The 15060-nt window shown below is 52.2% G+C and overlaps 2 protein-coding genes across 2 annotated transcripts; one reads left to right on the top strand and one right to left on the bottom strand.

The window, feature by feature from the left end:
- Nucleotides 1-8385: 8385 nt before the first annotated feature.
- Nucleotides 8386-10800, top strand: SPSB2 (splA/ryanodine receptor domain and SOCS box containing 2). The gene is made up of 3 exons (XM_047066035.1): nucleotides 8386-8490; nucleotides 8749-9504; nucleotides 10402-10800. The coding sequence occupies exons 2-3, from the start codon at nucleotides 8841-8843 to the stop codon at nucleotides 10527-10529; spliced, it is 792 nt and encodes a 263-aa protein (XP_046921991.1). The 5' UTR covers nucleotides 8386-8490; nucleotides 8749-8840; the 3' UTR covers nucleotides 10530-10800.
- A 118-nt stretch (nucleotides 10801-10918) lies between these two features.
- Nucleotides 10919-14541, bottom strand: TPI1 (triosephosphate isomerase 1). The gene is made up of 7 exons (XM_047066036.1): nucleotides 14307-14541; nucleotides 12976-13099; nucleotides 12776-12860; nucleotides 12569-12701; nucleotides 12180-12265; nucleotides 11626-11713; nucleotides 10919-11530 (listed from the first exon to the last, which is right to left on the bottom strand). The coding sequence occupies exons 1-7, from the start codon at nucleotides 14530-14532 to the stop codon at nucleotides 11412-11414; spliced, it is 861 nt and encodes a 286-aa protein (XP_046921992.1). The 5' UTR covers nucleotides 14533-14541; the 3' UTR covers nucleotides 10919-11411.
- Between the last annotated feature and the right edge of the window lie 519 nt (nucleotides 14542-15060).

Raw genomic sequence — 15060 nt, 5'->3', positions numbered from 1 at the left:
CGTCAGGCTCTGTGCTGACAGCTCAGAGCCTGGAGCCTGCCTTGGATTCTGTGTCTCCCTCTTTCTCTGTCCCTTCCCACTTGCAGTCTGTCTCTCTCAAAAATAAATAAATATTAAAAAAGAAAAAGAAAAAAGGATTCACTGGAAGGAGTAGAGGCCCTGAAGGATATAAAGGTGGAAGGAAAATTAGAAAAAGTCAGTATTTTTTAAATTAGCACGCATAAACAAAAGGGTATATTTGGCAAGCAAGACATTTGATGACTGCCTAATCTTGGTGAGGTTTGCAGAGCTGAAGAGGTTGTGGTTATTATAATAGGTGTGCTCCTTTATACTAGTTTCTAACATAACCTGTGTGTCTCCTACTTCTGATCTCCCTCTTCCAAGGTGAACAAAAAGATTCTCTCCTGTGGAGGGCCCCTAGACGTTACTTACTGCCCTGAAGGAAGAGAGATGGAGATGCAAAGGAAAATTTTTTGAGGGATGGAGGAAGTGGGCCCTTTACTTGTAAAGATGTAAGCCTCGAATTGGAAACTAGCAGAAGCACCGGTCCCTTCCCCTCGCCTCTGGAGCCCTGGACTGGAGCCGCCCCTCAGCGGCCGGCTTTAATGGCCCTAGCCTTTCAAGCTTCAGGCCCTCGCTTCCGCCCTGGGGCCTTTGTTCCGGCGCAGAACGTTCCAGACGCTCCGGAAGGCGGGTGACGGGGGCGGGAGCTGCAGTGCCGGGGCGGGCGCTAGCTTGAGGGCTCCTACCTCCGTCGGGGCAGGCAGGTGGGACGCGAGGAGGGCCCGGCAACGGGTGCGGCCGCTGGGGGGCGTGCGAGCCCCCGCTCTGGCGGCCCGCCCACGTGACTGCCCACGTGACCGCCGGCGGGCCGGGAGTCAGCGCCCCGCCCTCCGCCGCGGTTACGAAACGAGCGCCCGGGGCGGCAGCGGAGGGCGGGGCGGGGCGTCTCGCCCGGGCTTACAGGTTTTCTGCGGTCGCCATTTCGTCGCCGCCCTGGTGTTTTGCGAGTGGCTTCCCGTTTTTAAATCCTTGACGCTGTCGTTTACCAGCCCTGTAGTCTTGGGCGGGTCGCTTAACCTCTCCGAGCCGCGGTTTTCGAATCTGTAAAAATTGGGGTATCTTCAGTGTGAGGACTTAATGAGATAGGATGGGGTTTTAATCATAGACGCACTTAACGCGAACTTCTTAAATAGGGGGCGGAAGGTTGCCCGCCACCGTTCCGCGCCAGTGTCAGATGGGAGACTAGGCCATGTTCTCTTTGGCTCCAGTTCTCGGCCTCTCCGTGCCTGTATCTTAGGAGGCTGACTGCGACTCCAGTGTTTCGTTTTTATTTATTTATTTTTTAATTTTTTTTTCAACATTTATTTTTGGGACAGAGAGAGACAGAGCATGAACGGGGGAGGGGCAGAGAGAGAGGGAGACACAGAATCGGAAACAGGCTCCAGGCTCTGAGCCATCAGCCCAGAGCCTGATGCGGGGCTCGAACTCATGGACTGCGAGATCGTGACCTGGCTGAAGTCAGACGCTTAACCGACTGCGCCACCCAGGCGCCCCAGTGTTTCGTTTTTAGAACTAGACTACAGAACAGATGCCTCTTTTCCATATAACACGACCCATGTGAAGGCAATCCAACCATTTTACCAAGGGGTGGTTATGTCCACCTCCGACCTGGCACATAAATAGAACCTCAAGAAATTCACATGAGCGGTCAAGATTCAACAAATTTGTGAAGCCAGGTAGTAGGTCTTCCAAGTTCTTGCGTAACTGCTATAGCGACACCAAAGTAAGTGTGATGAACCTTTAATGAAGACTCAAAGAGCACAGATTTATTCCTGGAAGAAAGGAACCAAATATATGAGCCTAACAATGAAATACGTGGCAAAAACAAAAACAAAACAAAAAAAAAAAAACACCAAAAAACAAAAACGGGGTGGGGGGAGCTCTTGGTCTCAAGGCCTAGTTCAACCTCCTGCCCGAGAAGAAGAGAGCTTCAGATGGAAGGATTTCAAAACCAGGCAAGAATGGCCTAACGTTCAGAAACCACTTCATCTTTTAAAACCAGCAAACCGTTAGTGAGGCTGTGTCTGTGGAGAACAGAGAGTAAAAGCCACCCAGAGCTACTAAAAACAATTGCTGGCCAAATGGCTATCTTTTAGAATATGAGGTTGGTATCTTGGGGGTGGGGGGGGATGCCCAACTGCTTTTATATTTCCAAACTAGAAACACAAGGCCCTGGATTGAAAATCATTAATGGCCTTGTGACCACCATTCTCCTCCTCTGTCATGGTGGCAGTGTAGCCCTTTCTTTAATAAAACCAGACGTGTTCTACAGGGATACAGATCCAGTGCCCTAAAACACAAAGCAAAACCAAACAAGAAGCTTGTACTCCAGCAATCACATGCAAACCGCTAGGTGACCGCAGCACTTTCCACAGCTGGGATTTACAGTTCTACATTCTACAAGTCAAGTAAGACCTCGTAGAGGAAGACCTTGGCATATCATCTGATGTACCACACTCTTTATGAACGTGCTCCTAGAGTCATTGAAGACTACCTTTCCCAACATCACCGCTGTCCATCAGTTTGCTGACCTAAGCATGGTTTTTCAGTCACATCCACGAGGCTGAGATTCCAGACTCTGACTCTCAGAGCCACGAATGCTGACCCTAATCTAAATGTGGTAAGGTTGGAAGTGTTGGACATTCTTCAGTCTTGCCGGTTACAACACTTCTATTGAACAGTCATGGCAACAATCAAGCTTAAAACAGGCCATGCGTGTTGGGAAGAATGTGTTTAGGATTTTAAGGGTTTTCTATTGACAGGGAAGTGAAACACACTGGAGTGCCTGGGTGACTCAGTCGGTTAAGTGTCTGACTCTTGATTTCCATTCAGGTCGTGATTGCATGGTTGTGGACCAAGCCCCACATCAAGCTGTAAACTGATCATGGAGCCTGCTTGGGATTCATTCTCTCTCTCTTTCTCTCTCTCTCTCAAAATAAACATTTAAAATTTTAAAAGGGGCACCTGGGTGGCTCAACTGGTTAAGCATATGACTCTTGATTTCGGCTCAGGTCATGATCTCATGGTCATGGGTTCTAGCCCTGCATTGGACTCCCTGCTGACAGTGTGGAGCCTGCTTGGGATTCTCTCTCCCTCCCTCTCTGCCTTTCCCCTGCTTGCTGTCTCTGTCTCTCAAAATAAATGAACTTTAAAAAAAAAAGTGAAACACATTGTTAAAATGGCCTAACAAGTGGGTCATGTTGGCTTTGTGAAAGAAATTGAAGGGGTGCCAGGGTGGCTCAGTCGGTTGAGTGGCCAACTTTGGCTCAGGTCATGATCTCTCAGTTCATGGGTTCAAGCCCTGCATCAGGCTCTGTGCTGACAGCTCAGAGCCTGGACTCTGCTTTGGATTCTGTGTCTCCCTCTCTCTCTGCTGCTCCCCCACTTGCACTCTGTCTCTCTTTCTCTCAAAAAATGAATAAACATTAAGAAAAAAATTTTAAAAGAAATTTAAGAACTTTTTTTATTAAAAATTTTTTTGAAGTTTATTTTGAGAGAGAGACAAACAGAGAGCACAGGGGAGGGGCAGAGAGAGAGGGAGAGAACCCCAAGGAGGCTCCACGCTAGAACCAGACACGGGGCTTGCACTCACAAACTGAGACAAGAGATCATGATCTGAGCTGAAATCAGGAGTCAGATGCTTAACCAACTGAGCCACCCAGTCATCGGTGAAGAACTTCTTGAGAGCCACTGAGAAACGCTAAGAAAAAGCTTGAGGAACTGATAAAATCATCCCAGAAGACAAAAATATGATGAACAGGAAGGGATGACCAGATCAAATCATAAGTAGATTGAAGTTGCTGCAAAAATGCTGAAATACCTGACTGATTTAATTTCTGAATAAAATCTCTATGGAGGGAAACTGGAAAATCACATGTGGTTAACATTATATTCCTTATAACTCAGCAGTTCTGCATGTAAGTATGCACCCAACAAAAGTGAGTGCCTAGGTCCACTAAAAACTTATACAATACTGTACATAGTAGCTTTATAATAGCTAACAACTGGAAACAAATGGCCATCAAAGGTAGAATAAATTGTGGTATGTCCATAGGATGGATTAATGTATAACAATGAAAATAATGAGTTACCATTTCATGCAACAAGGTAGATGACTCAGTCATCATGCTGAGAAAAATAAGTCAGACACAAAAGAATAGACTATACCATATATATAATATATGGTATCATATGAAATTGAACAGGCAAAACAAATCTATACTGATAGAGGTCAAATAAGAGTTACCTTTACAGGTGCAGTGTCAAGGAAAAGGCAAGAAGGAGCCTTCTGGGATGCTAGAAATGTTCTTGATCCTTTTGATGACGGCCATTCAGCATACATAACAATTCATTGAATTTAAGATTACATATCTGGGGCGTCTGGATGGCTCAGTCAGTTAAGCTCAGGTCATGATCTCATGGTTCGTGAGTTCGAGCCCCTGCATCAGGCTCTGTGCTGACAGCTCAGAGCCTGGCACCTGCTTCAGATTCTGTGTCTCCCTCTCTCTCTGCCCCACCCCTGCTTGCACTCATCTCTCTCTGTCTCTCAAAAATGAATAAACTTTACCCAAGGGATACAGGAGTGCTGATGCATAGGGGCTCTTGTACCCCAATGTTTATAGCAGCACTCTCAACAATAGCCAAATTATGGAAAGAGCCTAAATGTCCATCAACTGACGAATGGATAAAGAAATTGTGGTTTATATACACAATGGAATACTACATGGTGATGAGAAAGAATGAAATATGGCCTTTTGTAGCAACGTGGATGGAACTGGAGAGTGTTGTGCTAAGTGAAATAAGTCATACAGAGAAAGACAGATACCATATGTTTTCACTCTTATGTGGATCCTGAGAAACTTAACAGAAACCCATGAGGGAGGGGAAGGAAAAAAAAAAGAGGTTAGAGAGGGAGAGAGCCAAAGAATAAGAGACTGTTAAAAACTGAGAACAAACTGAGGGTTGATGGGGGGTGGGAGGGAGGGGAGGGTGGGTGATGGGTATTGAGGAGGGCACCTTTTGGGATGAGCACTGGGTGTTGTATGGAAACCAATTTGACAATAAATTTCATATTTAAAAAAATTAATAAACGTTAAAAATTTTTTAAAGATTACATATGCTACATTTCAATAAAAAGTAAAAAGATAAAATGTAGCATTATGTAATATTTGAGCTATTATCAATACATTTGAGGGGGGCCTGGGTGGCTCGGTTGGTTGAGCGACCCAGTCTTGATTTTGGCTCAGGTCATGATCCCAGGGCTGTGGGTTGAGCCCAACCTCAGGCTTGGTGCTGAGTGTGGAGCCTGCTTGAGATTTTTCTCTCTCCTTCTGTCCCTCTCCCCCACTTGTGCTCTCTCGTTAAAACACACACACACACACACACACACCCCAAATGTTTGAGCAGTTCAAGATTCTGGGGTGACAACTGGTGAATACCATGTATTAAACAACGAGCAGCTGAGCAGTGCACTTCTGAACCTGAACTAGACTCATCATGACCGAGGCTTGCTCTTTGTCCCCTAAGCCTTCAACCACGCAGTTATCACACAGCTCCTGCACTAACATTTATCATAGGCCACTATCCATGGTCATGATGTCATTATTTTTGTCATCACACTGGCAAGATTATCTAGGTTAGGTGGATGACAGGTATTCAGGATCACATCTTTCCTTTTAATATGTTTTCTTCTTTGTCTTCAATTAAAATTATACAATTTTATTCATACATCATCGTAGAATACTGCCACATACTGTGTTTTACACAAAACTAACATACGCTGTATCTAATAGATGGGGTAGGTAAGGGATTTTCAAGGGTAATTTTGACTACGAGACATGATTATCACCCTATCTCTCCCAACTCTCTATCCCCCCAAAATGTGAAGCTTGTAGCACAACAGCACCTGACCTACAGAAAATGCCAAGTCAGCCTCTTCAACCTAGACTCCCACCTCCCACATGTGCTCTCTCACCAAAGTTGCTAATGACCAAAAAATTCTTGTGAGTGATCAAGCTTGCATTTTCTGCTCACTGTGTCCTCCTTAACCCTCTTCTCTCTCTACACACTGTCTCTGGGTCCCCTCACTGATTCTCCACAGTTCAGCCTCCGGCTGAAGGCTGCATCACCTCCCAAATTTATATCTCCAGCCCAGGCCTCTTACTACCCTTCAGACATGCAGTTTTCACATGTGTTCTGAATGGTTCTATCTGGTTGTGGCTCAGGTCGGGCACCTCAAAAACATGTCCTAAAGTGCATTCATCTTCCCCCCACCCCCCTGCCCCGTTCCAATTGCTTTTCTTTCTGCATTAGCGGTACCACTTTCCAACAGTCTTCCAGGCTAGAAACCTCCCTTTCTTTCGCCTCAGCATTTATCAGCCACCAAATCTTGCAGTTTCATCAGTGTTTCTTGAATTCTTTTCTTCCTTATTTCTACTGCCTTACTTCAGGCTCTTGCCATTTGTCACCTGGGCTGCTGTAACCAGTCTCTTTGCTTCTCATCGTATTTCCCTTGAAGCCTCCTCTACATTTGCTATGCCAGGGTGGTTTTTCTAATGATTTTTTTTTTTTTTTAAATAATCTCTACACCCCATGTGGAGCTTGACCTCATGAGCCCGAGATTAAGTGTCTCATGGTCTACTGACTGAGCGAGCCAAGCACTCCCAGGAGGGCTTTTCTAAAACGAATATCTGACCATATTCCTCTCCTGCTTCCCTCCTATGTGTCTCCCCATTACTGGCCTGTCCAACAAGAGAACGTTTGCATTCTTTAGCTTGATCTACAAGGTCACTGTCATCCGGCACTGACTTTTCTAGGCTTGTCTCTCCTGCTTCCTTTCTAGTTGCAGGGACACCAAAGTCTTCCCATCTACTGCTTCTGGCTTTTTTCATGCTGACCCCTCTGTCTGGAGAATGTCTTCTCCATGCAGCACCCCAAACCTAGCCCCCATCCTGCAGAACCACCTCTCAAGCCAATTCTTAGTCATTCTTTAAGATTCAGCCCAGTGTTAACTTCCTCCAGGACACTTGCCTAACTGCTTGATCCTTGGTTAGGAGTTCCATCCTTTTGAGTCCCATAATACTTTCTTTGTATCTCCATAATTTCATCTACTACATGATAAACTGTTTTATAAATGTCCCTGTAACCTCCTTGGGATTCACGGCTGCATCTTCAGTGCTTAGCACAAATGATTAAATTTGAACCAGAAGCTCCTCTGGGTTTACATATATATAACCTCACTGAATCCTCACAATGCACTTTGCAGTAGATACCAACAGTATCTCCAACTTACAGAGGAAGAAACAGGCACTGGGGAGGTTAAGTAATTTGCCCAAGGTCATGTGCATACTGGGTTTCAGGTATTCACCCCCAGTTAGCCTGGCTCCACATTTGGCATCTGTCATCACTATATTACATTGCCTTTCTATAGAGTGGACACTCAGTAAGTGTTAACAATAATAATTATGCTTAGTGACTGCATGAATACGCATGAGGCTCTGTGCTAAGTGCTTTACCTGGACTATTTCAACTCCACAACGACCCTATGAGGTGACTACTATCATTATTCCCATTTTACATAAGAAAAAACAGGTTTAGAGAAGTTTGGCAACCTCCGCAAGGTCATAGAGCTAATGAGTGACATAGCTTCACTCACAACCAGTCTTAACCACTATATTCCACCATTTGAGACCAACAGCTCAGGAATGGATTGACATCCAAGATGAAGACTAGACCTAGGACACCTACCTCTGAAAACATAGTTCAAAGCCTCAGGCATAAAACAGACTCCCTTACAAGTGGGGCAGAAAGCGACCGGTCCAGAAACAGTGACCCAGAATCAAAAGGACATAGAAATAGATGCCAGCACAACGAAAGCCCCTCCTTGACCCCATGCCCCTCATCTCTAGGGGCTCAGGAGTTGAGCGGCTCAAGCGGCTCAAAGGTCTTGACGATGGCGAACGCACTTCCTGGGATCCCAAATTGGTGATCCCGTCAGAGTTCATTCTGAGCCTCGACAGCCTGGTGCAGACTCTGTGGCTGCCAAGGAGGGTTAACCACCCAGGAGGGTCTCCATGCGGGGCGGGACCTCGAGGCGGGCGCCAGAGGGTAACCGTCCGGGGATGGGTCCTGGGGGGGCGGGTCCTCGGGGTGGGGCGTGCCCTCCGCAGCAGCGACCCGAGTGGAGTGTAAACCTCCCGCGAGGAGCCCCCCAGGGGGGTTGCCACGGGGCGGGGCGCGACCTGGCGCGGCGACGAGAGGGTTAACCGCCCCGGAGGGCACCGTGGGGGCGGGGCCTGGGGGCGGGGCGAGGCCGAGGGAGGTGCTGGAGGCGGAAGCGGCCGGCAGTCTGCGCCCTGCGCCGTTCGGCTATCTTCGGCGGGGTTCCTCCTGACGGCCTGTGACTCCCGGCCTGGAAAGCCAAGCGAGGTGCGGGGGTGGTGACGGGGCACGGGGTGGGCAGAGGGGACAACCCCTGGAGAGATCCAAAGGGGGTGAACCCGCGAGAGTCTCGGGAGACCGGGACAGATGGGCGAGGGCAGGGTGATGGGCCTAAGAGCTTTGGGGCGGGGGTGGGGGGCGAAGAGGGAGTGGAGCGGTGGTGGGCAAACATGCATGAAAAGATGAGACGCCTGGGTGAGGGATCCCCGCCAGGATCCCGCCCTTTACACCCTCTTCTCTCCCAAGTCCTCTCCAGGTCAATCCCGAGCCGGAGGATCAACTTTCAGAAGAGAGGCGCCCCAGCAAGAATCGGGGAGTCCTCCAAGCTCCTCACCTCCATGGGCCAGACGGCCCTGGCAGGGGGCGGCAGCAGCACCCCCACCCCACAGACCTTGTACCCTGACCTCTCCTGTCCCGAGGGCTTGGAGGAGCTGCTGTCTGCTCCCCCTCCTGATCTGGGAGCCCAACAGCGCCACGGCTGGAACCCCAAGGACTGCTCGGAGAACATCGAGGTCAAGGAAGGGGGGTTATGCTTCGAGCGGCGGCCCGTGGCCCAGAGCACTGATGGGGCCCGGGGTAAGAAGGGCTACTCGAGGGGCCTGCACGCCTGGGAGATCAGCTGGCCCCGGGAGCAGAGGGGTACCCACGCCGTGGTGGGCGTGGCCACGGCCCTCGCCCCGCTGCAGGTTGACCACTATGCGGCGCTGCTGGGCAGCAACAGCGAGTCGTGGGGCTGGGACATCGGGCGGGGGAAGCTGTACCATCAGAGCAAGGGGTTCGGGGCCCCCCAGTATCCAGCCAGACCTCAGGGTGAGCAGCTGGAGGTGCCGGAGAGGCTGCTGGTGGTTCTGGACATGGAGGAGGGAACTCTGGGCTACGCTATTGGGGGCACCTACCTGGGGCCAGCCTTCCGAGGACTGAAGGGCAGGACCCTCTATCCGGCAGTAAGCGCTGTCTGGGGCCAGTGCCAGGTCCGCATCAGCTACCTGGGCGGAAGGAGAGGTGAGGCCTGGGGCAGGTGTGGGGAGAGTGTTCTGTTACTGGTGGCTGTGGTTTGGGATGGAAGCTCATCACTTTACAAGAGCAGAGGGAATAGCCTGACCTGCCTCCAGTGTGGGGAATGGCTAAGGGTCTTCACGCATGTTACCTAATTGTCCCAGCAGCAATAGAGGTGAAAGTGAGGCTTGGGAAAGCAACTTGCTAGTAAGTGGTGAGTCCTCAGAACAGAGGGAGGCGCTCCAGGGATTAGGGGTTCACCGCAGATATCAGCTCCCGGAGCAAGAGGTGCACAGGGTTAAATGGGTGCTGGGCGAGGTGTAGGAAGAGAACTGGCAGTGCCAGACGCCCAGGGTGTGTACCAGATTCCCTGGGTTCTGATCTGTCTGTGCTACTTCCCTCCTCAAACCCCAGTAAGGGGCCTTTGGGGCCCTGGGCACCTGGAAGGAGAACGCCGAAGAGGCAGGGCCCTGGGAGGGGACTTCAGGGGAGGGGCCTCCTCTAGAAGGGGTTGGGGCCAGAGCTTGGGGCTGGTTGAACTGTTCTCTGCAAGTTGCAGAGTACTTCTCCTCCGGTCACCCATGGCCAGCTGTTGTAGAGTGGAGGAGGGAGGGCTCATCAGCCCCAGCTCCAAGGCTTTACGGAATCAAAACCTAGACCAGCTCCACCACTGTCAGAACTGGCCTGGCCTGTTGCTTGGAGGGCCTTAGCTAGAGCTTCACCCCCAGCTGCCCAGGATGTGTGAAGTCTGCAGAGCCTCCCAGCCCCGGGGGCCTTAGATCTCCCTCTCAACCATGACTCAGGGCAGGAAAGCAGAAGAGAACTTGGGCAGGACCCCGTAGTTTGAGGAGGTCGGGCCAGTGGCTGCACCCCTACTTACCTTCCCCTCCTTCTCTCTCCCAGCGGAGCCACACTCCCTTCTGCACCTGAGCCGCCTGTGTGTGCGCCACGCCCTGGGGGATACCCGGCTTGGCCAGGTATCTGCTCTGCCCTTGCCCCCTGCCATGAAGCGCTACCTGCTCTACCAGTGACCCCTGAGATACCACAGATTGTGCTGGGGCCTTAAAACCATCCCTCCCCTGGGGAGTGGGGAGGAGGCACCGCTGGCCTAGACCAGCTACTTAAAGCCAGGAGGTGGGGTGGGGGGAGGTGAGGCTGGGCCCCTCCCCCAACCCTAGCTCTGGGGAGCCCTACGGCCCTAGAGCCTTCCCGAGGGGCAGAAGGGGAGGCTATGGAGGCCTGGGCCTGGTGTGCAGGACATTTTTTCAAGTAAAAACAGTAAGAGATGTGCTGTCGTAGAAACCTGTTTGTGGTTTTTTTTTGTGTTTTTTTTTTTTGTGCACAAGTGTCCTACGGCTGCCTCAGAAAGGAAAAAGAGGGGATGTGGGCAAGGACAGTGAAGAAGGACACACCACAAGGCTTAGTGCCAGGTGTTTATTTCCCCCACACGTGGGACTGCTCACATATACAACACACACAGGCGTTGGCACCATGGGAGAGAACAGCACCCCTGGCCTCTGAGGGGAGAACAGGACTTTCTCTCAGCCCTTGGCCTCATGGCGGGAGATGGGAGAGGAGGATGGCTTCTCTCTCCTGCCCTCACTGGGGACCGAGCGGGGACCCATGAGCAAATTCCACCCCTTCCACCTCTCAGCCAAGGAGGAGCCACCTTGGTGACCTGTTTAGTTCCAACCACTATAGTCAGTGGAGAAGGGATTGGCCTGGTCCCAACCATTACAGGGTAAGGTGTAAACAGTAAGGAAGAGGTATAGTTTGGCCACGAGGGGGGCAGGTGACACCATCAGAAGCATGTGCGGGGTGGGGATGTGTGTGGGGGGATAGGAGCACAGTCACTGGGCTTCTGAGCTACCTAGTCCCTGGCTTAGCAGGAAGAGGAGGGGAGACGGATGGGCTTATTGTTTGGCATTGATGATATCCACAAACTCAGGCTTGAGGGAAGCCCCGCCCACGAGGAAGCCATCCACATCAGGCTGGCTTGCCAGTTCCTTGCAGGTTGCCCCAGTCACAGAACCTGGGAATGGAGAAGAGAAGAGAGAGAGAATTGTCAGGGATGGGATAGGAGGGCTGAGTCCACCCCCATCTCAGGCTGGAGCCAAACCCACTTACCTCCATAGATGATACGGGTGCTCTGAGCCACCGCGTCAGAGACATTGGACTTAAGCCATCCCCGGAGCTTTTCATGTACTTCCTGGGCCTAAAACAAGACGCCAGACTAAGTAAGCCTCTTTCTGCCTTTCACTCAAAGGCTAAAAGACCCTGGGCCCCACTGAAGACAGGCAATGTGGTTTCGGGACAAGAACCCTGAGATCTGGGTCAGAATACCACAGCTCCAATTCCACCCAGGCCCTGGAATAGATGTCCTTGGACAAATCACTCTCCTTCTCTAGGCTTGGCGGGGGTGGGGGGTGGGGGGGGTGGGTCTTCATTATTATCATTATTATTTGGGGGAGATTTTATTTTTTAAAGTAATCTCTATACCCAATGTGGGACTTGAACTCATGACCCCGAGATCAGAGAATCAGACGCACTACCGACTGGGCCAGGTAGATGCACTGGGGGCTCCTGTCTTTAAAATGAGAGGTTGGCTCAGGTGATCTCTGTGGCAGTCTAGTCCTACTGAGGCAGGGTAAGATAAGGGCAGAGTTCCTGGGCTTGGTTACCTGTTGGGGTGTTGCAGTCTTGCCAGTACCAATGGCCCATACAGGCTCATAGGCCAGGACAACCTTGCTCCAGTCCTTGACATTATCTGTGGGACAGAGATCACAGATGGAAGGGTCAACGGGAAGGAGCTATCCAGCCCACAGCCCAGGGAATGATGAATGATGGTGGCCTAATGCCCCCTGGTGGCTGTTGGAGGAACTCCAAGTGGCATCTATACCATCCAGGCAGGAACAGAAGTGGTATGGATGATGCAAGGGTTCTAACCTTCCTCCTTCCTTTCCTGTATCAGCATGGGATGGGGATCAAATTAGGCTGCAGGGCATCTCACCCCACCTTCTGTGCCTCCATAGCCCTGTCCAGGCTCAAAGGTCCCTTTCTACTGAGTTACCTGCGATGACCTTGGTTTGCTCGAAAACGACCTTCTCAGTGATGCCAGCTTCCCTCTCATCTAGCTTCTCCCCGATGCAAGCGATTACTCCAAGTCCCTCCGCCAGGGCGTGGGCCACTTTCTGTCCAATCAGCTGTTGAGTAACAGATTTGGTGAGACGCCCCTCTTGGAATAAGGAATCTCGTACCTCCTCTCCTGATTACTAACCTCGTCAGACTCCCCAAAGACATGCCTTCTCTCCGAGTGCCCCAGGACTACCCACGTGGCTCCACAGTCTTTGATCATGCCAGGGCTAAAGGAAGAGACAGAAAGCCGTGCTTCAGCAGAGAGCCCACCCTTTGGCTTTCCCCTCAATGAGGAAAGTGAGGGCAGAGCCCCCACACACCCCTCTCCTGCCTGCATCTCACCTGATCTCCCCAGTAAAGGCTCCATTAGTCACTTTGTAGCAGTTCTGCGCAGCCACAGCAATCTTGGGATCTAGCTTCTGCCTGGCAAAGTCGATGTAGGCGGTGGGGGGTGCACAAACCACTTCTGGAGAGAAGACAGCACAAGGGGATGAAGTCATAAGGAAGCCATTCTCCAGACTTCCATCTTGGGTTTTGGAGTCCCCTCACCTGATTTCTTAGTTCTGCTTTCCACTCCTTTTCATCCCGGCAGGATAACCTTTGTCCACTTGCCAGCCCAAGCTGGGCTTGTACCCAACTCCTTGAGCCTTCCAGGTGTCCCTGGGAGGCCATGGCCCTTGCCCTGCCCTCTGCTCTTTAACAGCTGTGGTTCTGATTTCCCCAGGCTATTCTGGGCCTGGGCACCTCCTAGACTCAGCATTCTCTTGGAGCCAACCACGCCTCCCTTCTAAAATAGCCCATCCTTACCACCCCCAGGCAAGGATTTTTAGCAAAAGCAGAAGCAGCCAACTCCTGGGTTTGCACTGGGGTCTTTGGGGAATAAACCAGAGCCCGTTTTGATGAGGCCCGTGGTTCTGTGATTTAGGTGAGTGGGAGGGTAAAGACTCTGCCCGTGGGTGGCAGTGAGATGACTAGCTCATAGAGAGGCCTTGTGCTTTCCCGTTTCCGGCCTGGAGAAAACTGTAGGATAGCTCCTCATTCCCAAATGGCCCATCTTGTTTGGCACCTGCTCAGCCCCTTCGTCGGAAGGCAGCAGTCATCCAGACTGCCGAGGGCAAAGGATAGAGCGTGTAGTTCAGCAGGCCGCAGCCGCTAGTCTGGGGGACTCGGCCCGCCCAGCGAGGAGCGGGGAGGAGTCGTGGGCTACGTGCGGCGGCGCACGGAGCAGACGGTCGAGGGGGCAGGTAGCTGGAACCCTGCACGCAGGCTCAGCCTCCTCCCCCACACTCTATGGCTGTCACCAGCCTCCTGCGATCGTTCGCAGGGGCTCCGCTCCTATCCCCGGCTCCTGTTGGGTGCAGCCCAAGCCCGCGCCCCGGGGCCATCTTCCTCCCGGTGACCCAAGAAATCCTTTCCCGCCCCGCGGTCGGAGGGCACCATTAAATGTGGCCCCACCTTTCTTCCTCCGACACACCCCCGGTATTGCGGCTGCAGGGTCGAAGTCCGGACCCCCCAATAGCCCTTATCCTCACCCCTGCATCCAGGTCCACGCGGACACCCGGCTAACCGAGCTCGGGAGAGAGCGCTGCCACGCCCGACCTTCCCCACACCCCGGCCCCGGCCCCGGCCCCGGCCCCGGCCCCGATCCCGACCCCGACCCGGCGAGGGCTTACCGGTGTCGGCCGGCACCTTGGCCGCGTTCAGAGTGGTGATGAGTTCCCCCAGGTTTTTCTTCCGCCCATTCATCTTCCAGTTCCCCCCGACGAAGAACTTCCTGGAGGGCGCCATGGCGCTGAAACTGACACACTGAAGGTCAGTATCACCGCGCAGCCGCTGCCACTGCCCGCTTATATAGAGGGCCGTGAGGCAGAACTCCGCCTTCTCCCCGCCCTCGGCCATGGTTAGCCCGGCCCCCAGTCTGGAAATCCTTCCCGCCGCCGCCCCCACCACCTCCCTCCCGCGGCCGGTGTTGCAATGTTCTGACGTTGCCCCCGTTATTGTAGCAACGTTCCAGGGGCGTCCGGGGGCTCAGTGGCTTCAGCATCCATTGCGTGACTTTTGGGAGAAGGCGAGAACCTGCACTCATTAGAGCCCCCGCTTCACCACTACAGTCTCCCAGAGGGCCAGAGGTGGCCTGAGATCACATTGCTCGCTGGACGGAGGGAGCTGTGAGGGGCACCTCTCCAACTCTGAGAAAAAGCCCTCCCTTCCCCTGTCAGAGGGGGAAGGACCGCCCACATTGGCTAAAAAACTGGGCCGCTAAGAGAGAAGCAGTTCAGAACCCCCCCACCCCTCCTCCTCCGGGTGTCCCACTCTCTGCTCCAGCTGGCCAACCCAACACACCGCAGGGCCTAGCGGATCTGGGACACTTGGGAAATACCCACTTGGGCCCCCTACCAGGGAGACTGCCGGAAGGAAAGCAGGGCT

The sequence above is a fragment of the Lynx rufus genome, unplaced genomic scaffold (assembly GCF_022079265.1).
Source record: "Lynx rufus isolate CCGP_SWC_20201006 ecotype Redwood Valley unplaced genomic scaffold, mLynRuf1.p SCAF_7, whole genome shotgun sequence".
NCBI classification, from domain to species: Eukaryota; Metazoa; Chordata; class Mammalia; order Carnivora; family Felidae; genus Lynx; species Lynx rufus.
Note: the sequence above shows the minus strand (reverse complement) of the source record. Positions and strands in the feature narration are given on the sequence as shown.

What these genes read in the sequence shown, in the direction of transcription:
- SPSB2 (XM_047066035.1), top strand. Translation starts at nt 8,841, where the DNA reads ATGGGCCAGACGGCCCTGGCAGGGGGCGGCAGCAGCACCCCCACCCCA. An exon ending in CTACCTGGGCGGAAGGAGAG is followed by an intron (nt 9,505 to 10,401) that starts GTGAGGCCTGGG and finishes TCTCTCTCCCAG; the next exon opens with CGGAGCCACACTCCCTTCTG.
- TPI1 (XM_047066036.1), bottom strand. Translation starts at nt 14,532, where the DNA reads ATGGCCGAGGGCGGGGAGAAGGCGGAGTTCTGCCTCACGGCCCTCTAT. An exon ending in CAAGGTGCCGGCCGACACCG is followed by an intron (nt 13,100 to 14,306) that starts GTAAGCCCTCGC and finishes TCTTCTCTCCAG; the next exon opens with AAGTGGTTTGTGCACCCCCC. An exon ending in GCCTTTACTGGGGAGATCAG is followed by an intron (nt 12,861 to 12,975) that starts GTGAGATGCAGG and finishes CTCTTCCTTTAG; the next exon opens with CCCTGGCATGATCAAAGACT.